A 25343-nucleotide genomic window follows, 5' to 3' on the forward strand; every position below is an offset into this window, starting at 1 on the left:
TTCTCTTTAACAGTATTTATAGTTCCTCTTATTTCTTTTAAATTATGAATATCAATCAGATTTATATTTTTATCTGGACTTCTCTTCTAGACATTAGACCTATAGCCAAATGCCTAATTAATGTATCACTTGAATATTTCACAATTAAATTATGCATTTGGTTAACTTAATGATTGACCTTCAGTCTGCCTGACATTGTTAGATACTGAAAAAGCAGCTATCTCATGTAAAATCAATAAATGTCATGTCACACATTCAAAAAGTCAGAAACTCCACGAACAAAACATTCCTCGTATTTGTTTTATTTCCCTGAACCAATAGAAAGCCTCCTGCAGAGTTCTTCAAGGTATGCTCTGCTTTCTTCTGAAAAAATACTCTGCTTGCCATTATTTTCAAATGACCTCTTTTCAAATGCACCTTATCATTTTTCCCTTCCCAAATAGGTTTTTAGAAATTTGTTTACTAGGGAGGTCAAGGGTCTTCCTCCCCTGTGAATATGAAGCAGTTCTTGGAAGTCCAGGGGAGGTAGTGGTGGTGAACTTGGGTTGTACTAAGGTTGTAAAAAGGAATGTGAAAAGTAAACTGGATGGATTAATAACTGAGGTGTGGTATTAACATCTATCTACCTGGTGGCTATGCACCTGAGTAAATGCTAGCCATATTTTTGAATTCTGAGTCTGTGATCTATTTTTTCTCTCTCTCAGATGATTAGGAATACAATGCTGACTATCTCAATGAGTCAATGAGCATTTCTTACATGCCTATTAGGAGTGTGAGCTCTGAGTGTGACATTGGAGCTTGATCATTATAGGAACCCTCAAGAACAGTAAGGCTAAAGATTCACCTCCAGCTGTTCTTTAGGAAATAAACTGCTGGAGTTCCCCCTTCTCTGTGTTTCACCAAAAGGGAAAACTGTGCCCCTAGCACTACCAGTTCATTTCCAGCATGGTGTAGGCCTGGGCTGAGTAGCTTCTCTCCATAAACCTTTGAGTAATGAAGACCTTTCAAACTGGGAACCACATCCTGTCTGTGGGCCTTTCACTTTGGAAAACATGTTTATCAACTCAGAGATGAATCATTGCAGCATTTATGCTAAATCGACAATCTGAGGCTACATAGTTATTTTCCACTGCCACAGTAGACTTTCTCTTTTATTTACATCTGAATCTCAGCCTGCTCCCCTATTGAGTAGAAAGCCTGGCTTCCTCCCAGACCTCCCAAATCTGATTATGGAGTCCTCCAAGGATAGGTCTGACTTGTGTACACTACCTTGAAGGCCAACTTCAGCATTAGTGAGGGCCCCGCTGGTCTGCTCGAACTGGTGTGTTACAGAGATCTCAGCAGTGCTGAGTCATCAGTAAGTAAACAGGAGTCCCAGTACAAGGTGTCCTGAGAGGACGTGGGGCAAAATAGAGCCAGTGTCCACTCCATTCTCTTCTGTCGACTGACAATGCACAAGAAATTTAGGTTTATGTTGACATTTACAGTGCCTTAAAGAAACATCTGTCCTTTGTGATGCAAAATGATGCAGTGGTTAAAGACCTGGGATTACGAATCAGACAGAACTGGATTTGGACCTCGATGCATAGCGACTATGTGTCCTTGAGCAGATGAATTGATGCCACCCAACTGAAGTTTCCTCATCTCGAGATTTTGGCTACTGTTAATTTCTACCTAATAGAGGCAAATATTTTGGCTAATAGGGTGGTTTTAAGGATGAAATAAAATACAATATATAAAAGGCAGAGAGCATAGAACCAGGTGCAGGATAACAGTTCAAAACTGGTGGATATTAAGGATATTATGTTCATAGTCTTTTTTCATAATAATCCAATGCTCTTTTAGCTATCACTACCATCATTCATTTCTTTTTATTTACTGATTCTTTTGGCCTAAGTCTCTTCAGTATCACATTTTATATCATATCTTCCCTTTCAGCTCCAAAAAAAAATCTATTCATCAAAAAGGAATAAAGACAAAAAGTTAATCACACTGGAGAAAAGGCAGCAACTGATGATACAATTTTTTTTAAACTCAAACACTAACTTATTTGAGGTTAATTAACCACCAAGCCTACCTAAAACTTCGTTGCAGTGTTTGTTTGTTTTGTTTATTCATCTGTCTTTTCAATTGTTTGTGATTTCTAACAATTTAAATGGACTGGAAATTAGATAGTAGGGCACTGAATCATAAGAGTATTTACAGAATTCATAGGATATTGCGTTAGAAATAATACAAATACAGTGCAAAACTCAAAGCCAAGAAAGCTTCTATTCATACAGTAGCTGACACAAAACCTATTTCTACCCAAGGATAGGATTTATCCTTGGGTTCTCAGCCATACTGTCAACCTCCTGCTGTTTAAGTAAGGCTATGGCTCCCTTTGATGCCTCTGTCAGAACCGGTCCAGCACTGCCTACGACTTTGCTGGAGAGTCTGTTTGCGGTCCTTTGGCCTCCCAGGTTTATAGATTGATAACTTCACTATATCTGGTCTTTCAACTATTTCTGGGCTTCCAATCTCATCTCATTGGTATTAATTTGTTGGGGCTACCATAACAAAACACCACAGGTTGGATGACTTAAACAACAGAAATTTATTCTCCCACAGTTCTGGAGGCTGAAAGTCTAAGATCAAGGTCTTGGCAGGTTTGTTTCTTAGAAGGCTTCTCTCCTTGGCTTACAAACAGCCTCCTTCTCACCGTGTCCTCACCTGGACTTATCTCTGACACCCTTTCCTCTTCTTACAAGGGCAACAGCCCTACTGGATCAGGGGCCCAAGCTTGTGACTTCATTCATTAACCTTAATTAATTCTTTGAAAGTCCTATCTACAAATACAGGTATATGGGAGGTTAAGGCTTCATCATATGAAATTCGGTAATTTGCAGACTAATCACTTGATGTGGTTCAGCCTTTCTGACCCTGTTTGGTGGAACACTGGAATAGCTAAATTTTATTCTACAGGCAGTATCTGAAGAGTATGAGGTTCACCTTAAGGGTGGGGCGTCTGGGCCGAATGGAATCAAACTATACAGGGCATGGAAAACACAGGGACATACTGACCCTTTTGGAAGGTTAATAAAATGCCACTTTTTCACCGAAGCTATTTAATAATCAGACCAGTATTTACTGAGTATGATGAAAAGTATTTTTTTCTTTTTATAGTGAAATACTTGAAAGATACAGAAAAAATTAAATAATAAAATACTTATTTACCCAGCTTAATCAAACAAAAGAAGCTCTTTCAAGATAATTGTTTTAAAAGATAGTTCTTTTAAAATAAATATAATATACCTGATACATTTGAAGCCCTTGTGAATCCATGCTTAATCATCCTTCGTTCCTTCCTTCCCCACAGGTAATTACAATTTTTGAGTTTTTACCCCTAGTATGATGTTTTCATAATTCTGCTTCATGGGAAAAGACTATTGTTCTTTTTCATTGTGAAATTTCATATGTGGCAGCATATTAGAGGTTTCTATCCCAAATTTTCTTTTATACAAGCAGCTTTAGTTATTTCATTGTCACATAGCATTCCAAGGTAGAATATATCACAGTGCTATCATTTATTCATCTTTTAATGGACATTTAGATTGTTCACAATTTGCTGGCAATTACAAACAACACTGCAAGCAGGATTTTTGTACCTGATCACATTGTGTATGTGTTCAAGTTTCTCTAGAAAGAACAAAGAGGGAAAAATGTTTTCTTGACTCCCCAAGAGTCCCTGGATGGGTCTGACAATTAAACTGACAAAAACAGGTTAACAAGAGAAAAGCACACAAATTTATTTAGTATAAGTTTTATGTAAGAGAGGAGGCTTCATAAAGAAGTGAAGAACGGAAAAAATGGTTAAATCTGTGTATTTTATATGAGTTTTAATATAAAGTGGATATTTGTGATAAAGTATGATAGCTCAAGGAGTACAAGGTCATTGTAGTAAATTGCGAAAACCCAAGCAAGGCCCATTTGTTCAGAATCTTCTCTGACTACAAGGAATATAGGGAGAGCACCTCCCACATAAGGGTTGTATGACCTGTTTCAGGGGAAAAGGGGGAGGGGGAGCTCAGAGTGACCCTCCTTCTTCTGCTGTTTTCTCACACTTCTTCAGGTTAATATACCAATGTGCCGCATTTTGGAATAGCTCATCCTGAGCTCCACCAAGTTCACGTACCTGAATGAAGGGATTTCATATCTCCAACTTAATTGAGATATTGCAGTGGTAGCGCTTACTATACTCCCCCAACAACCTCATCAAAACTTGGTATTATAAATTTTTTTTAGTTTTCTCAATTTATGTATATGTGGTGTGAACATCATTTTATTTTAAGTCACATTTCTTTGATCTCTGGAGAGTATCTTCTATATATTTATTAACAATTCAGTGTTCTTTCCCTTTTTAATCCTTTGCTAAATTTTATATAACATTATCTGCCTTTTCTTATAGATTTTCAGGAATTATTTATATATTCATATTCAAATCATTTGGTGAATAAATTTTGCAGACCAGTTTTGCTAATTCATCATAAGTTGACTTCCTGTTTATGGTTACTAAATGAGTTCATCTTTTGCTATACAGAGAATTTTAATATAATCAAATGTATCTCTCTTTTTAAAAATAATTTTTGAGAGAGGTGGTTAAGAAATCCTTCTCTATCCTGGCATCAAGATACTCATTTATAGTTTCTTCTGAAATGTCTAAGTTGCATTTTTACACTGAAGTTCTTAATTCATTAAATACAAAGATATTGTGTAAATCTATTAAAAGTGCTGAAAATGGATTGGTAATCTTTACATGAGAGTTCTAATATATGAAATTTTAAGAAACATTTTATTTTTTTCTACCATTTGTTATTTCTGATGACTCTTGCTCATGACCAACTTGTTCCTTGTGGATTTCAAATTTTGTGTTATAAACATATACTCAAGATTCCTGGGGAATGTGGATTTGGCATGTCCCTCCAGAACGGCTGTGCTTTGGGTTCTGCCAGGCACTCCGGGTGTACTGCTCCCTAAGACTCCTTTTACAACAGAATGCCACTTCTGATCGTGAGCTTTAGACCTGAGAACCCCAAGTCTACCTAGTTAGGGATTCTCAACTTACTTTTTTCCACCAGGGTCCAGACTAATACCTGTAAAGGCCCTTATGAGGATGGGTTTCCCTGATGGAGTAGCTATTTCTACTCTTTTCATGATGGAAGGGACCTAACTTTATGCAGGATCTTATTTTCAATTTGTATTCCTATCCTGGACCCAAATCCTTATTAAACTTTTAAAACCCTAGAAAAGGAATGTAGCAATCTCCTCCATCGATTTCTCACCCCTCCATTCCACAATCCCCCCACTCAATACAATGAAAGCTCTTCAAAACATTCACACTCTTACCTTAAATATTTTCCTTATTTTCTTGCTTGCTCAGTTATGCATTAAAAATAATTTTAAAATATTGTGATCATTCTAGTTATTTTGCTGGTATAAACATTGCTATCAGTGAATATCTGTTTCTGTTTATAAATATTATATATCAATAGAATCACTTACTGAGTCACTTTGTGCAAAGCAAGATTTATATTCTAATACATGTTAATAAATAACTCTGTTTTATAGTTTTTATTTTCTTTTCAGGATATTCAGCACTTTTTTTCTACTCTGAAATCACTTCAGAGGTATAACAAATGCTTTAAAAATTAGGTTAATTTCCCACAAACATCACTGTATTATGAATTATTTATTCTCAGAATTCTAACAGTGACTGGCTGCCAAATTTCTGCTGTCATGAAAATAGCAAAAAAATTAGATAAGAAATATGAGATATTGTGCCAACAAGAAATGTCCCCAATCTCCACCACTTGTAAGTGGTAATAGAAACAATTTACATATTTCAATTTATGTCAATAACATTTTGATGTCTTATACAGACCATGACTCTTAGCAATTTCTCAGCTGATCTATTCCTAATATCATTTATCTAACCATAGACAGAATTAAATGACTCAGGATGTATAATTTTATGTAACTTCATCTCATTCCAGAAAGAACATCCAGAAAAAATTAAAAATCAACCAAAATTTATTTAACATATCTCTATTTTTTGCTTCTTTTTCTTTTCAAAGACCCTGTTCTCATTTGCTCTTGGGAAATTAATCGATGTCATATGGTTAATATAATCAATCAAGTAAAGTTCCGCTTCAACTGTTAGTGTTCCCAGAAATACGTTCAATGTAGTTTTTTGTTATGTCATTTCAAAGAATGAGTAACATGGCAGAATCAAATAGAACCAATGTAAGAGTTGTTCTCAAATTAAAGGAGATAAGGATGACAGTAAGCATGTGAGTGCTTCTCAAGTTATGCCTTTCTTTTCTGTCAACAAACCTGTCCTGTGAGAGCAAGAGTCCTCTCCAGAGTCCCTGTTCTCCACTCAATGGAGTTTATATACACCTCACGCAAACACACGTGTTCACGAACAGTAACTCACTCATCAGAGACTATGTAGGTTTCCCATATTTTGCTTATTTTAGAAAATGTTTTGCTTCTAGGTAAACCTTCAAAGAGCTCTAACACATGTAACACATGCTACATTTTTTCTGTTATCAGGAACATTTGAAGCCATTTCTTGATGATCATTTTCAAGTAACTTGAGATAATATACATGTCTCCAATATAAGTCCTTTTAAGAATGTCCATCCTTATTTTCAACTCAAATTTTTCATTTAGCCCTGCCTTGACATAGAAATAGTAACACTTGCTCACCAAAACTTTCACATCATCAGTCACTAATTGCACTAAAAATGTCGATGATGCAGTAATATTGCTTAATGAGATAGATCTGTCTTAGATTCCCTTTTATTGAAACATTTCTCAAAGTGTCAATGGTGAAAATCATATTGCACTAAATAAACATAACAAAGAGGGTTTTTATTACTATAAAAAGACAAGGTCAATTTCAATAGCAGTTAAACAATTAAACTAATTGTTTGAATTATTCTATACATATTATATATGACATGCCTGATATGCTGCACATTATAACATGTTACAAAATGTCTATTAGTTAAAATTATTTGGAAAGCAAGATGTCCTCATTAAATTAATTTCTGGTAGTGTCAATATATCTTTAAGTAGCAGAAAGTTGTAGTAGAAATAACTTTATTATTATATAACCATGTTTTAAAATCTTTCATCTTCCACTTATTACTTTGAACTCATCTTTACAAAATCTTCACTTTCATCAAAGTGATATTTGAATTAAAAATACCTTCTTTCTGTTGAAAAGTACTTGGCATATAATTCATTCTCTCTTCTTTCATGTTTATTACGAACATTTAAAAAGCAGAAGAAGCTATATATTAAATAATAAATAAGATAAGCAATATAATTCAAGTTTTTAGTGACTTTAATAATTCATCAATAAGCATTTCATTTGTAGTATTGACAATATTGATAGTGAACATAACGACCAATATTATTTCAACATTTATCAGTATTTAGAGACCTTATTGTTATTTTCAGTGTTGCTTAATAACACCAATCTCAAATTGAAACACCTTAGTCTCCTCTGACTTCTAGTTTAGGTTCATGACACTTGTTTTTATTTTCCAGCTCCTCATTTGCCCTTGGTGAGCTGCATTGTACATTTATGGGGCTGGAGTTTCTTAGAGTATATAAAGATGGGTGCTCTTTAAGGCAGAAGATATTGGACAAAAGAACTTTAGTGGTTTTCTCTTTTTTTAATGGGCATCCAAGGCTTGGGAGAGGGCTACTACATATATACACATAAAAGATGAAGGAATTTGGAGCATAAGCAGCCCCAAGTTTATGACTTCCTGTTATAGTTCCCTTTGACACTAAGATCAACTTATAATGATAAAAATCCATCAAGAAGACATACCAATGACAAACCTTTATGTACATAATACTAGAGTTTCAAAATACATGAAGTAAAAACTGACAGAATTAAAAGAATTGACAAACCAACAGCAATAGTTGGAGTCTTTAGTATTCCACTTTCAATTATAACTAGAACAACTAGATAAAAATCAAAAAGAAAATAAAATACATGAGCACTATAAACTCACTACAGGAGCACAAAAGGAAGATCATGTGAGAACACAGCAAGAAGACAACCATCTGCAAGTCAAGACAAGATAGGCCTCAGAAGAAAACAAACATGTCAAGGTGAATTACTAGTTTCCAGAAACTGATAAGAAAGTGCAGTTCTGTTGTTTAAGCTACTCAAATCTTTTATAGTTTGTTAAGGTGGCAAACTAACACAAATGACTTTAACTCAAGAGTCTGACCACAGTCTAGGATATCGTGGCTTACAAGGTTATTTTCATTTGCCCTTGATTTTTAAATTCTTATAAGTTGCTCTAATCTATCTATATTATTAATATTCACATTGAAGTTTTTATCGAGATAATTGTAGAAAGCTATTTAGGAATCTAAAAGTCACCTTAGGTTATTACTAACTTGTGATAGGTTTTGTGTTGGTCCACAAATCGTAAATCTCAGACCACCCCTCACTTTAGACCACCCATTAGAAAAGGTATAAAATAGTTTTGTTAAGAAATTATTTTAGAGACAACTTGGAAGTTCTGAACACTCAAAAAGAATAGCTATATAAAGAATCCCCCATGAGTAATTTGATTGTTGCCTCCTTTTATCCTACCAGGATTTCATCTCTGCTGTGTGATTATTTAGAGGAGGAATCCAGGGAAAATGACGGCCTCCTTATTGACATTCTGTGTATCCATGACCTCAGAAAATCCTGCTTAAGATAAAAGGGAACATAGGCAGCACGTGAAACCTGAGAGCTTTTTGCTCAGACCAATACATAAATTAACTGCAAGAGGAAAATAAATGACTAAGTAATTGTGATTCAAAAAAAAAAACTCCTCACCTTACTTAATGTGCATCAAAGTTGTCTAAAACATTTATTTTTATTTATTTTTTAAAAAGACTTTATTTTTAGAGGGGAAGAGAGGAGAGAGGGCAACATCAATGTATAATTGCTTCTCACACAACCCCTGCTCGGGACCTGGCCCACAACTCAGATGTGTGCCCTGACTGGGAATCAAATGGGTGACCCTTTGTTTCACAGGCTGGCAGGCACTCAGTCTCCTGAACCACACCAGCCAGGGCTAAAACATTTATTTTTAAATCAGTAAGTATTTAGCTTCCTACACCCATAAGATTTTCTTTTCTTTCTTTTAATTTTCAATATTGGAACATATTGCATTGAGGCATGTGTCAAAATTATCAGTGATTTAAAAACATCACAAAAGGGGCAGCAAGATTCCTACAATATCCTTTTTAAAAAAACTAAACTAGGCTTATTATTCTGATGCTTTTATTCCGTTAGAGTTCAAAGTTCCTATAATGGCAATCAATTTAAAAGACTTCTTGTAGTATAGATGTGTAAATATGCTGATAATATTTCCCTTTACAAGTAAAAATGTTATGTTTTAAAAAGAGAATACTAAATTGAGAAGAAAATAACAGAAATCCTGAGATGATAAAACAAGATGGGTATAAAAATTCAAAAAAGAATATCAAATATTAATGACAACCATTGACCTGAGTTTTTTCGCTGATTCTATTTCACATAAGGTTTTGGTCTGAATAGTTACTGAAGGTACAGGAGAAAAAGCAAGAGCCCTGTACAGGACTGGTGTACTTAAAACACGGAACAATGAATGAAGTTGGGACTACCTAAAACCAACGTTAGATGATGAATGGAGAAGGGAAATATTTGATCTCTACCATTCTAAAAACATCAATTCTATGTAGGTCAAGGATTAAATGCGAGAGGCAAAAAAAGTAAAATATTCTGGAATACAAAGAAAAATGCATTTCCTGAAGAAAAAAATCCATAGATTTCAAAGGTTTTAATATTAGAAAATAACAAAAACTTAAAATTAATAGTTCAGCACCCAAATTAGGAATGTACATCAATAAAACAAAATCTGTAAAATTTATCATGAAGAGACATGTAAAAATATAGTGAAATTAGTGAAACAAGACACAAAGTACAATAGAGTTTCAACTAAGCTATGTAAAGAAGGCTTATAGCAATGCCAATAAAAGAACTTAATGATGAGTAGCAGAAAGAAAATACATGTATTTTTAAAAGTGAAGATTATTATGAAATGTAGGCGAATTTAAAAACTTTGTAGAAAATGGTTAAATTCTTTAAAAAAGAGATACAATGACCAAAGCTGGTACAACTAGAAGCTGAAAATTGGAATAGTCTTCAAATCGTTGAGGATACAGAATTAAGGGTTTAAACATTTACAGCACGAACATACCATCTCCAGATCATGTTAATTGTGTCCTATCAAACATTCAAAAAAAGAAGTAATCCAATCTTATCTGAACTGTTTGTAAAGCTCAAATTTTTAGAAATATACACACAAATAGTAAACTATAGAGAAAAAAGTTAATAATCAACATGTTTTGGATAATTACCTGAAAGCAGGAGAAAGAGGGCATTATGTAGGAAATTGAGGGAGGATTTAAAACTACTGATAATGGCTATAATTATTTTATATCTTAGGGTGAGTGGTAGATACATGGGCACTTCCATTATTCTGTGTGTGTGTGTGTGTGTGTGTGTGTGTGTATAGTATAGAATACATATATATTATAAACTTTCTATCAGTAATATCAAAATGGTTTAGAACAAAAACATTTTAAAATTTTTATTTGATTTTTCAATAAATGATACATTCGTAAAATTCAACAACAAAAAAATGTAGAAAGAGAAAAATGAAAATGTCATTTCCATGTTTGTTTTGATCCACCCAATGTCCAACTCTCCTCACAACCAATGTATTACTCCCTTTATATTCTTATGCATTTCTTTAATATATAAACAAAATATATTTTTATTCTCTTACCCACATTTTTACATTGAAAATAATATTTTCTGACTGTATCTCAGAAACCTTTTTTTCAGTACATAAAGTGTTCCCTCATTTTTAAAATATTGTATTGTATTTTGGTTTATTTAAGTAGATTAGATCAGATCTGTAAAGTACCTTTTCTATGGATGTCATATGTTCTTTTAACACTTTTTCTATTTCTTTGTTCTTGCAATTATCCTTTGAATATCCTTGGAAGTATTTTTGAATATATAAAATATTTCTCATGTGTGGAAGTATATTTGAAGGATAAATTTCCAAAAGTGGAGCAGCTAGGTGAAAGTCCACTTCCTTCTGTAAGTTTGATGGGTATTGCCAAATTGTCATCTATCCTAAAAGCAATGTAACGGAGAGCCTATTTCCCTTTTGCCTCCTAGAGAGCGTGTCATCAATCTACTCCATAGTTTGAATTTCTACTTTTCTCATTTGGAGCATGAGAAAGAATGGAATCATTTTATATTTTTAGAAACACTACATTTTTTTTTCTGTGAACAATCTGTTTATATTAGCTGCCCATTTCTCTACTGGGTTTTTCTTTTCTTATCAATTTCTAGAAACCTTTTAACATATTAGAGAACTTGACTCTAATAGCTAAGTCTATGATATGAATTAAAATTTTTTCCAAACTTGTCATTTGTCATATTCTGGTTTCTCTTCAGATCATATAAATCTTTTGCCTCTTACCATTTGTCATTTATCTTTTGACTTGCCTTATAATTTGTCACTTGTCATTTGACTTGCCTTATAATTTTTCCATGCAGAAATTTTTGAATTTTGTTGATTCAAATGTATTTTTTATTTTATTTATTTTTTAAATATTTTTTAATTATTTATTTATCTTCAGAGGGGAAAGGAAGGAGAGAGGAAGGAAACATCAATGTATGGTTGCTTCTTGTGCATCCCCTGCAGGGAACTGGCCCCTACCAGAAACTGGCCTGCAACCCAGGCATGTGCCCTGACTGGGAATCGAACCCCGATCATCTGGTTCGCGTGCCCGCGCTCAATCCACTGAGCTACACCAGCCAGGGCTTCAAATGTATTTTTTAAAGTTTTTTAAATTTATCTTTAGAGGGGAAGGGGAGAGGGAGAGAAATATCAATGTATGGTTGTCTCTCATGTGTCCCCTGCTGGGAACTGGCCTGCAACCCAGGCATGTGCCCTGACTGGGAATTGAACTGTGATCCTTTGGTTCGCAGGCCCACGCTCAATCGGCTGAGCTATGCCAGCCAGGGCTCAAATATATTTTTTTTAATTTGAATCATAGGTATAAAGCCCTCTATTCTAAGATTATCAAGGCATTCTTTCATGCTTTCTACTAATACATTACTGTTTTCTTATTTTTATTTAAAATTTATTAATACATTTGAATTTTATTATAATACATAGCATGTTGTATGGAGCTATGCCTTTTCTAATCATAATTTATTTTCTCAAAGAAAAATAATATTTAAAGTAGTATCTATGACCTAAGTTACTATCAACTTAGAATATAATAGTGTTATAGCTGTTTTTAATCATAATTTATGTTCTCAAACAGACATAATATTTAAAGTAGATTACTATCAATTTAAAATACAATAGTGTCATAAATATGATTGTTTTAAGACAGTTTGCATTATTTTAAGACAGAATGAGTCTTTGTAACATTTATATTCTCAGTATGGGTCTAATACAAAGTTTTCACACATTATTTTAAAGGCCATGAGAAAGCTGTTAAAAAGTCAGGTCAAATGAGAGTGGCCACATAACCCCAAAGTCACCCTTTTCTAAACTCATCAATAGCGATGTTGAGAGAACCTCAGGCATAATCTGAAGCAGTCTTTTTACTCTCTTCTAATGACCTGAAATAAATATGTTGCATTCTTAGATTATTAACCAGTTAAAATCCATGCTTCTCTCCAATATTTTTAAGATTTGAGCATCCAATCTGTTAAAGATTCCAGTTCATAAAATTCTTACAGTAAATCCTATGATAAAAGCATATCAAACACCTGTGTGAACCTCTGTGGGAAAACTCTCCCAAGTAGTACTCTCACTCCCCTATGTACCACAAAGTTGCTTGCCAGCCATTATGATAGCAAAAGTCTCCAACATCCTGGCCTCCTACTTGCTTTAAATCATGGACAAATGTAGAGAAGATAGTCAAGCCTTAAGCTGAATAGCTATATTGAGCTGCACCCTATCCCATTTTCTTGAAATCAAGGAACACATACGTCTAAATGCATGACAGCTTCATTCAGTAACCACTGTTTTTAGACAGGCTTGAGAGAACTTCATCTTCCTGCAAGACTGGGCTCCGTGTCTACTGACTGCTGAAGTGCTGAAAGACTGGGAAGTGTGGATATGCACAATTTGCTTCTAATTTGAGTGTTCCTAAGTGTTTTTCTCTTTGTGTTAGTAGATATTTATGTAATATAATACTAGTGCAGAATTCCAAGCACAGAAAATGGTGTGGAGAAAATGAAATGAGGTCATATGCAGGGAGAACGTATTCAAAGCAACAGCAATATCACCAAACTGGTTAAGCCTTGGATCTAGTACCAGCATTTCCCTTAATTACCTGTATGACTTCTAGTAAGATAGACCTGATGGGTCTCCACTTAAACACTAACAGAATGAGCAATTTGTAGTATTTGATCTTTAAAGTATATTCTAACAGTAGCATTTATTATTCTCAAGAAAACCAAAAAGAGAAGTAGTATTTGGTTATGGTGAGGGGGCCATGCATGAAAGATAAGGAAACTTTTTTACTTAGGTGTTACTAATCTTTCTGTTATATTAAATTGCCAAATATCTTTGTAACTATTCCAAGTTAAAATATGTATGTTTCCATATTTAGTTTTTTAAAGTCTTAAATGTATATCTATAGTTTGTTTTACTATTCCTGAGAAAATTTTGTTAAAACATCTTTATAATGCCCATTAAATGATAAAAGATCAGCTGTGGCAAAATTAAGCTTAAAATCCTTTGCTCCTTAAAATGCTGTCACACACATTTTGTTGTGTGAGAATCACTATTTCTTCCTAGAGACTAGCTAAAATCTTCACTATATAATAATGAGGGAAATAAAGTTACAAGACTTCATAAACAAATAATGCACAAAAAATAAGCAATCTGAAGGGTGTCTATACTCACATCCAGAAACAATAGAGTATGTTTTTCCTTCATAAATGTGATGAATCAATTGTTGATGGTCTGAAATATTCCTTTGTGTAAGTCAGCATGTGAAATGAGACTCTATTTTTCTGTTCTTTGATTAACATGACACCCAGTGTCCCCTAACCCAGGCACTCTCCTTTAGTGATTTTCTGTATTAATAGAAACAGGAAAACCGCATGTTTCCTTTAGATAGAAATAATTTACTGTTTTTTCCTTATCTTATAAAAGGATATTTATTAACTAATGGCTTCTTCTAATGGAGTTAGGAGAAGATATGGTATCCTCTACTCTACCCAAAATTGAGATTTTTCCCATGATAGCCCATGAAACGTTTTCAAGGTTTTTTATATAGAACTACTTTCTAAAAAGCACAACTGTTCATTAAATTACATGTACCAGCTAGAAACGATCTTTTCAACACCACCTGACTTAGCACCTCTGGAATCGTTATGGTTGAAACTCCCTTTATTGTGCTCTTTCTCAGAATCTGTTTAATCTTTGGTTCTTTTTTCTTTTCTGCTGAAAATCAATGTTTATTTTTCATTTTTAATGAATTAAAGGAGTGTAGAATTTACCTTAACAGGGACAAAACTGGGCAGGACCTGGCAGCTCTCGATGACCCTGGAAAACGCACTGTGAGATTCTTCTTCCCTGAGCATCTGCAAGTCTGACAGCCAATGCCCACACTGAGAAGAAAGGAAGGAACCAAGGAACCCTCACAGCCATCCCCCAAACAGCATTGATGTGAGGAAACTATACTGCATTTTCCTAGTAAAAGAAAAAATAGATCATGAAATCTAGCGCATACTGCTGATACGCCATTTCATAGATGAAGAAACAGTGCCCTAGGGCACGCACATTAACCTTAAAACGCCAACGGCAGTATATAACTTCATCTGCTTTTCGTATGCCTTCTCTACCAGAATGACTTTCAGAGGCCTTTGTTTGTTTACTGTTAGATCCCTGGAACTTAGAACAGCGTGTGGAGTAGAGTAAGTGCTCAATAAATATTTGTTAGTGTTAAAAAAGAAATAAACTGAAATCATCATCAAATCAACTCTACTGCTTCAAGGGTAGAGCTTCGTAACTGATTCTGGCTTGCATCTCCATTCGGTCATTCTGCAATGGAAGAAGTGATTTTCTAGGGATTTGAACTTACACCAATTTTAGCAAATATATGTGATTAGATCAACAGTAACTTCCAAATAGCATTGCAATGTAGCCACACATTTGAAGTCCATTTAAGAGCATTTTATACTTCCAAAACTAACACCAATTTCATTTGTCTCCACACTTAAATGACAAATTTATCCATAGCTATTTTGATATGTTTTCGAAACTCATAGGAATTTTATTTATATTTTAAAAAATTGAAAGGGCATATATGCACATTCACATTTCTGAATTTGAAATTTCATTTGGTGACATTTTATTTAACAGAACTCCATTCATCCTCAGAAATCAAAAAGGACAGAAAGTAATCTAGATATGAAACAAAACATTTAACATTGTGGTTTTAGGAACATAATAATGACCTATAAAATTTCAAAATCGATTAAAAAGTTGAGAAAATTGATAAAATTTACCAAGGAATATATTCCTAGAATTCAATCACAAAAAATAACTTATGAAAAAAACAAAATTCAGTAGAAGATAATATGTACTACATAATATGTACTACATGTGTATGCTTGATCTCAAATCTTTTATTTTGGAAGTGATGCTAAACTCATTCTTGAGGATTGGTGAGAGCATGGCGGCCCCGAATGGCTTCCACGTACAGACTGTCAAGACTCACATAGTAAGAAACACAAAAATGTTGTACCTCCTTTATAACAAGAACCATGTAGTCTTTTCTCAATAAAAGGTCTTCCAAGTTACTCATTAACCCTGACTGCCACATATGTATGTAATTAACATGAAGCATGATCTATATTGATAACCAACATGCTGTGTAGTACCCATCTTAAAGCCAATAAAAGAATAGTTTGGCTGTCTTTTGAAAACATTTTCAAACATCTATTCTTATTTTGCCTCCCCCTCTTCTTTTTCCTTTCTAGTAAAAGTGTATAGGCATTTTCTCTTAGTCTGGCCTCCAATATTGGAAAAATAATGGTCTTTTAACTTCCTGCATTTTCTAGCATGGAATTAACTACGATAATCAAAGAAAAACAATTTACTATAGTTTTGAGCTCAAACAAACTTTTCACCTGAGGTATCCCGCAGTCCCTCCAAGAGTAAGTACAAGCCATGCACATGGCATATTACCTAATAATCTTACAGTAGCTTCCACAGATAAAGCTCAAACATTGATGAAAAACTTAGGTTTGGGGTAGAGACCAGAATTGGGGAGAGGGGTGATACAATTCTTGGTCATGATTCCACCATCATTGTCAGAGAGAGAAAAATTCCCCCTTTGAAGATAAATAACAGAAGATGGTTCTTATTAAGAAAAAGGTGTCTCCTTAAATGCATACTACTGGCTACTATATAACTTGCTGAAATAAATTAAGATTTTCATGCTATCTTTTTGGGTGTGCTACTAAATTTCAGACACAATTCATGTAATTGACACCAATAAACCAATAATGCAATAGTAAATAAGACAGCCTGTGTTGAGTTTACATTCTATTAAGAAAAAAATTAAATAAACAAAATAAATAAGCCATGTGGTATATTAGGAGGGGATAAAAGCTATGAAAAAATAAAGTGGGAAAAAGAAACATAAAAAACTATATTGCCATGTATTTTAAATAGGAAATTCTAGAGAGTTCTAAGAAGTTGACATTTGAGCAAAGATCTGAAGGAGATGAGAAAACTTTTCACGAGGATATCTGGGGGAAAGAGGCAGAAAGAGAATTGCAAAAGTTCTGTTGTGGAGGGATGCTTGGCAAGTTCTGAGTAGAGCAACGATGAGTGTGGCAAGAGAATAAACAGAAAATGTTCTTAAGAGATGACCCAAGAAGAGTCAAGGTCAGAGGTGAAAGGATATATTATGTAGGGCTTTAGAAACAAAAAATTAAAGTATTTAATAATTTTGCATTGTACAGAGAAAAGTGCCAACCCAATCAGAAAATACTCTTCTGCTGTACTGGTGCTTACTAACTTTATATTGGCCCTCCTCATACTCCATTGTAAGGACCTGGTTGCAATTCTTGCAGCAGATTTTTGAGAAGACTGAAATGAGCTGAGTGTGCTCACTCTTAATCACATGTTGTAACCTGACTTTAGCAGCCAAGGGCCAAAGCAAGGAGGCTAGTTTTCAGATTGTTAAAATATTGCAGAGAGAGATAACATTGAACTCTTGGTCCAGCACATGATTTGCAAAGTGGTCAGTGTGGATTTACATACTTTAAAGGAAAGCCAATAATATCTGCTAGCTGATTGGATGTGACTGAGTCAAAAGTTTGGAGAGAAAGAGAAGATGACTTCAAAGTTTTAAGTCCTAGACACTTGAAGGTTAGAGTTGACAGTGAGATGGGAAGTCTAAAGGGGGAGCCAGTCCAGGGTGAAGGAAGAGAAGTTTGGTTTTGTAGATGTTAAATGTGAAACATTCAGTAGACATCAAAATAAAAATGTTTAGATATATGAATTCAAATGCCAGTATATTACCAGTCTTCTCTATGAATCCATGATACACAGAATATTTAATAACTTTCTGGCACTAAAACCATATCATTATATATTTCTAAATTTTTAGGTAAGAATTTATAAACCAGCATGCAAATATTTCAGTTCTATGCAACAGAGTCAATTATGTTTGTATGTATATAATGTAGCACTTTTTCTTAAAAGGCAACAAAGTGTTTATGATTTCTGACACTTGAATGATTCCAGTTATTTTAAAAAAGGAAAAGAGAGCTTGCTTATTTTTATTTTCAGAGAGAAGTGATGCTCTGAGATGAGTTTTTGATGATGCTGTTGCTGTGTGGAGACAGACTGTCACATCCTCATGGCCTCTTTTCATTGACCACGTAGTTAACTCCTGATATCAGAAACCCATGGCATTTAAAAACAGTCTTCTGCATTTACGCTATAATTCCCTTTTTAGTGACACAAAGTGAAGACCACATCTCTGGCTTTTCATGCACTTTTTGGCTCCCCTGTGTTTATTCCCTCTTCGGATGTCTCTGTAGTCACTGCTAGAAACTTGGGCTCCTCCTGACGTGGCATTAGGAAGAGGTGGCAATACCAATTCTTGATAACCTCAAGTTATAAGGAAAAATCATCTGTGTTTGAGCTGAAGAAAGTAAAACCTGTTGTAGAAGGTTCTAGGTAAGTGACTTTTTTCTTCATTGATGGTCTTTTCATCCACAGGTAAGATAAATGAGAAAAACTCACAGAAGATATAATGCATTTATTCAGTGGGTTTTTTTTTCAAGTCAGGCTGAAATTTTTTATTTTACTTAATATTTTGAACTGCAATTATTTTAATAAGATTTATTAAAACAACACTTTTTTATAATACAAATCTCAGCATTTAGCCACTTGTCTAATCCAATAAATTATGTTATTTTATTTACTGATCACTCTCATTGGTATATGCAGCTTAAAAGTGAATTTACCTCTTTGTTTAAACTAGCTTTGAAAGCTTGTATAAAAGTTTAGAATACTGAAAATATCACCTTGATTAAAAAAACTTTTCCCCTTTAAGCCCCAAACACTCAAATATCAGAAAATTTTGTGTATCCTCACCTAATAGCTAACTACAATTTCTCTCATAATAAAGTTGTTGCCGTTTATTTTAGATGACATTTTAGAAATTTATTTCAGACATGACAGATCCAGTACTACCAAACTGAACATTTGCCATATGCAAAATAAATGCTTCTTTAAAGCAGAAATACACATTTATTCAAAAATTATATTATACCATTTATGATACTGTATTGAAATAAATATATTCCTCAAAAGATCAAGGTATTTGAGCCAAATAGTACTGTATTTAAACCTCGATAAGAATAGCTTAGTATTCTTATCAAGGACCTGCGTAATAACCTCTTCTACATCTTACTTTTTCTGGAAGTTTTGAAAACAAAAACTACTTGGTCTTTGGAGTTTTATTTATCACTCAACAAATATGAAAACTAGATTAGGAACAAAGACAATGCTTTGCACCTCTGTTATTTATTAACCCATTATGTATACTTTACTGCATTTTTTCAAAAGAGTTGAGGATCAATTCACTTTTAAAAGTTTTGTTAGAATTTATTTCACTGTTCATTTATGTCCCTCTCATTTACCACAAGAAATAACTATGACAGAATTATAAATGCATTAATATAATTAAGGACAAAAATATTTGCAATGAACCTAGGTCAAATACCTTCTAAACTGTAACAATGTCCACTATGTATTATGAAAGTGCATTTATTATATTTAAGTCCTATACTTATTTGGTTCCAAATTTTTTTAAATTTCAACAGTATCATTTTCATTCCTCCAGTACAACTTGGGTATCTCAATCCATAGAATTCCTATTTTATATATTTTTCCTGCAATTCAGGAGAATAAATTCCTATACTCAACAGAGAAGAGACTTCACAGTATTATCTCAACATGTGGCATTAACCTATGGATGTTTACAAAATAAAAATTTGATTTTGTGAAAAAAATTATCTGCTCTAAGCCATTAAGATCATGATATAATAATGTTTCAAGGCCAAGCATCCTTTCGTAGTTTTACTTATTGGCCCTATTTCAAATAGAAGTAATGCTGAATAATTTCAATAGCATATTAGAAAGCAAATATGAATACTTTTCACTACTGAAGACAATTACATACCCTGAATATTCAGTCACTTGTCTAATTTTGTTTGAATATATTTTATATTACCTGTTGATTCTTACATGATCTAATGGCCTCATAAATTTAAAATGCACCATCGTCTTTTAGGTTATATATCTATTTGGTACATATTAAATGAAAGATATGCCTACTAAGTTATTGATGTAAAAATGTAAATACCGTATCCTAAAGTTCAAATACCATTCCAGAGGTCTGCTCATTTTGTTCTGTGTGTGAAAATCATGCTGAAATATCCTCATGGCTCATGGCAATTTTTCAAGTAATTATATTACTACAAAGTAAGAAGCAAAAGAGATAAATTATTAACTAACCAGACCAATTAGACATTTAGATAAAACAACAGAAGAGTGCATAACCTCTCAGCAGGTTTTCCTGAAATAACTCTTTTAAAGGACCATAAACATGTCCCTAACCCTTTAGGTTGTTTCTAGAAGAAAAGGAAGTCTGTCCGTAAAGTCTCACTGTCATGGGTCTAAGGGTTTTCCTCTTGTGAAGAATAATAAGTATGTTCTCCAAAGTCTAAAACAACTCTCCATTTTCTTGATGCATGAGAGACATTTTTGTTCCCTCAGGAACATTAGAGATACTTCAAATATTTAATTTAACGATGTGACCTAGTTTGCAAAATTAAAGAAACCCTAGCTGTTTGGCTTTTCTGCTTACGAATATATGAACTTTCAGTACTGTAAAGTAAACAGGAATTTTATATGAAGAGACTTAAGAAATGTTTCTGCCTATACTTACGCAAACGATTATAGAAAGAGAAGAAATAATGCATGCCCACTTCAAAAACTTGCTTGCAAAACTCTATTTAATACCTGTATATTGTTTTAGCACAGTGCCAGGCTTGTCAATAGTGCATTCACGTTACTGTATTGGACTTACACAATAAAGACTTACACTGTGCAGGAATGCTCACAGAAAGGCCTCCAATAGCTGCCTTCAAATGATAGCTCTGTTTCCTCTGTACCATATAAGCGTAGTTACTTTTCAGAAGAGAGTACAAATAGAATCCATGTTCTAGTATCACTGCTTTATCCCATTTTTAAAGAGGCACTCCTCCATATTTCTTAGAGTACATTTTCATGATAATCTCTTCCATTTAAATCAGTAAAAAATGTGTCCAACTATCACTAACAACATAAAAGTTACTTATTGTTAAAACAACTTTGGAAGTAGCTGCCCTTGAAACATTGGAAGAAAGAAAAGATACAAGAATAGAAGGTAGAGCAAATAGGGTAAGAGAAGTAAGTGAACTACTGGCCTATTCCAAATTAAATGTGATAAATCTTTGATGTCTACATATTTTCAGTAAGCAGATACCTAAAAAAAAAGCATAGCTCTCAATATGACAGGCAAATTCATTAGGGCAAACAGTCTAGTATGTGTGTGTCAGTGTGTGTGAGTGAGCGTGTACTATCACAGTTACACTGAAAGCTAAGGATGCTTATTTGTTAAGTTTTATAACAAGAGACACAGTGACAGGACAAAAATCTTAAGGGGAAAAGTAGCTCCTAAATGGTACTAGTTAGCTGAGGCTGAGGGGAAATTTTATAAACTTGACCAAGTATCTCTTGACTATGCAGCTTCAAATACATCCCTAGGAAATGAGTTTCCTCACAGGCTGAACTAGATACAGCTATTTCAACAGGCATCATTGTTTTAAATTTGTACATTTGTTTAAAAATATTTTACACAATCCCGCCAATTCTGGACTGCTCATTTGTAGGAGCGCAGATGAGGACCCATTCCTATGCAGTTTCCAAATGTGGGGCGGGGAGACAGTGTATGATACTTCGTAATTAGATGGGTGAAGGTATAAGAAATATGTCTTCCTAATTATTTTTATAGAACACCAGTCTAATGACAGGGGAAAGAAGCTGACTATGCTAGTTGACATTTTTGAAATGGGTAGAATTCTGAGAACTGGCAGTAAAAGAAAAGAGAAATCAGTGAGAATGACAAGTTCACCGCCTTCTGCACTTTGTCTGTGCTTCATTCCAATGCACCATTTGCCTAATACTTGCTTATATAGTATATAAAGCCCACCCCTGGGAAGTGTATGTGAGGCTGGCAAAACATGCAATGGTCAGGGTTCTTACACAGATAAGAGGTGCTGTAGCTTTTTATACTAAATTCATTCCTGCCTCTATGATATTTATGAATAGAATAGAGTACCTGAGAGTCATTAATCTTCCATACTTGACTGGTCATTGGCATTTTTAAGGGACCTTTCATATACGTTATTTATGTATATTTATGTATTTTTACAAATATTAAATAGTTCATTGGTGATACTGTAGACTGTACTGATCTTGAATTTAAGATTTTTCACTAGAGAATTACAATGGAAAAATGTGTAACCTTTTAGCTAAAAAGTATGGAAAGGTCTTTATTTTTTATAGTTTCCAAGTTTCTTCAGATACTTTTCTTTCAAAAGAATATTTTAATGGTAAGTTTTCAATATCGAAAATTACCAATCTGAAAAGGTGGTGAAATTCTCCATTTTTTTCACACTAGAATTTGAAATTTAAAGTAAGCTATTTAAAATGTGCTAAGATGGCAGAATTTTTATGAAACAGAAACTTTCAATGACATAGGATTAGAGTATATATTTAAACTATATGATGCTATCTCAGAGGCCCTCAGATGCTTTCATTGTATCTCCTGGATGCAAAATGTTCTTTCAATTTTTTCTGAAAAGAAAATCTACTTACAGGATCTCTGGGCTTATTTACTTTAATGTGAGTAAAACTTTTATTACTCTCGATCACCTGATACTACCTACACTAGGTAGACACCTGTTGTTTTGAAATATACATTTTGCTAAAATGGCATGTATTCAAGATTGCATTATGAATTGGAATGCCCTTCAAGAGGTTCACTTAAAATGTGTTTCACTATACCTCAAGCAGTTTTCCAAGTTGGTATCTCACGTAATAATCTCTATCATCTCCAAGACCAATGAATATGCATGTTTTATCTTATAAGCCTATCACATCAAGGATTTATTACAGCTCAGCAAAAATATATGTTTGTGTGAATATAGGTGTTTTATAAACCAGCATACAATAAATTAGAAATTAGCCCCTTATCTGTATGCAGCAACTTTTTATGTTCAAAATTAGCTGTCAAAACACTATTATGTATGAGTTCTCAAAGAGTTTTGAGGGAGAAATGTTCTTAAAGTACATCAGACAGGGGTTCAGTGGGATCTCAAATAAAGGATACATTGTGAAGACAGCAGTTTAAAAAGGATCCATTCTCTTTCCAAACTCCACATCTTAATAGAGAAAACATATCTTTTTACAAGAATCCAGGAATTAAATAACATCGAAGAGTTCAAGTGTTCAGTGTATTAGATCAACTGCCATTATTTGTCTCCAAAATACAAGGCCAGTGAGAGTCACTAGAATACATTTTCTGTGAAATGCAATTCACTAGATAGGAAATACGGTTATCATAATAATTCCCTATAATCATCTAGTTCCCTGTGCCCATTAAAGGTACATCTGAATATGACAGAGTTTCAGAGAAAAACAACGAAACAATCACTATGGGAGCTGAAATATGGCTTCATAGGAAACAGAACCACATTGAATTCGTTTTGATTGTTCATGTGTCTTTTTCTTGTTGTTACAGCTCACGTCATTGGCACGGACTCATGCGCCAAATTTTTCCATTTTTAGTTATTACCAAAATTTACAAACTCGACATAAAGATTACATTATATTTACAAAGAACTTGGCACTTACAGAATAAATTATTGACATTTTAATCTAGACCAGGGCCCCCGTGGTTCAGGCAAATGGAAAAACCTGATGCCTTATTATACATTATGCTACATTAACAAGAATAAATAAATTTCCAGCTGGTAATTCCTCCACAGTGCTGTCTTTGTTGCTGAAAACAAGTACCTTTCTTTTCCAATCCGTGGCGAGTGTAGAGAAGTTATCAGTCCAGAGAGAGCAAAGGTTGCATGTTTTCTTCCTCATTTTTATCCATGCGTTTTAGGACTGCAGGGTCCACTACTGATTGGGATCTGGAAAAGACAGAGGCACTGTCAGTGAGTTACCAAATAATCACATTCTCTTCTCTGCCTTTTCTCCATTATTACTTCCCTCACTGATGCACATTATCTTCCTTTACATCAAGGGATTTATGAACTGAGGACGCTGAGCATCAATTTTCATTAGAGGAAATGATACCCTCTGGCCTCTAAATGGAATACTCAACAGCAAAGGATTCTAAATACACAATAATGGGCTTAAGTTTTCCTATTCACAAAGGAGCAAGGGTCTTTTCTTTGAAAATGATAATTGGTGGTATAGGACAGATGTATTACAAATGGGAAATTATTGCAGTGTAATTATTATTACGAGACATGAAATAGAAATGGTAGGAGCTTTTATTCCTGTCTTAGAGGGCTCTATGACACAAATTTAACATAAATGTGCATTTGTTTAAACATCTTTTTTAATGATTATGTTAGGAAAATAGCTAAAATTTGAAAGTGAATTTTGTTCAATTTCCCCCTGGAACATTAGAATAAAATCAATCTTACTCTTGAAATTTTGTGAAATGTTTTAAGATTTTTAAAAAGTTAAAACTCTGGGGAGCTGGGTGAAAAAGATGAAAAAGAGATTAGGAAACACAAATTGGTTGGTACAAAATAGCAACATGGATATAAATATGGCATTGAGAATAGAGTTAATAAGATTGTACTAACTATGTGTATATGTATATGTGTGTATATATATTTTTACAATGTCAAGTAGGGGCAAGACTTATTGGAGGGCCATTTTGTAAGTTATATAAATGTCTAATCACTTTGCATATACCTGAAACTCATATAATATTGTTTGTCAACTGTAATTTTAAAATTTCAAAGAGGAAATTGAAGTTAAATCTCCTCTTGGTTAGGCAGTTGCCCTTTACGATTAGGAAAGCAAATAATTTGAAAACCCCTTACACATGCCTTTGATAGCAGGTGGAAATTATATGTTAGGAAACAACATAAAACAGGAAAGGATGAAAGTTAATGAGACATGCTACGGTTGTGGCAGGAAGCTGCCATCATAATAGCTATAGCATTAAGAAAGCAGCTGCCCTTTTAAAATTCTCCGTGGTAATGAATTTTTCCCCTGCGGCTGCATTCCAGCCAATTGGCTAATGCTCTGCCTCTTAGCAGAGCTCATTAACTTCCAAACAGAAAGACTATGAGCTAAACTACAACCGCACATGCTAATGAAAAAGAAAGGCTATGGAACTAATTGTCAAAGTAAAAATAACTACAAAATGAACTGACAAATCCAGTCCTTCTTTTAAATAAACTTAGATTCCTTTCTGAAGAGAGAATGAAAGGAAGATGAAAATACTAACATGGTGACTTTATTTCCTAATTCATTTTTACCGTTTGATCTCAATGATAGGTATTAGATGCCTCTATCAGA

General features: G+C 33.8%; 1 protein-coding gene across 1 annotated transcript in view; it reads right to left on the minus strand.

Moving 5' to 3' along the window:
• Positions 1-23545: 23545 nt before the first annotated feature.
• The window catches only part of CLVS2 (clavesin 2), a 59256-nt gene continuing 57458 nt past the window's right edge, over positions 23546-25343 (minus strand). Inside the window, exon 6 of the mRNA XM_037045895.1 lies at positions 23546-23932. Coding sequence (XP_036901790.1) covers positions 23845-23932 — 88 coding nt within the window. The 3' untranslated portion in view covers positions 23546-23844. The remainder of the gene's footprint in view (positions 23933-25343) is intronic.

The sequence above is a fragment of the Sturnira hondurensis genome, unplaced genomic scaffold (assembly GCF_014824575.4).
Source record: "Sturnira hondurensis isolate 20B ecotype Veracruz unplaced genomic scaffold, ASM1482457v3 Scaffold0004474, whole genome shotgun sequence".
Lineage (NCBI taxonomy): Eukaryota > Metazoa > Chordata > Mammalia > Chiroptera > Phyllostomidae > Sturnira > Sturnira hondurensis.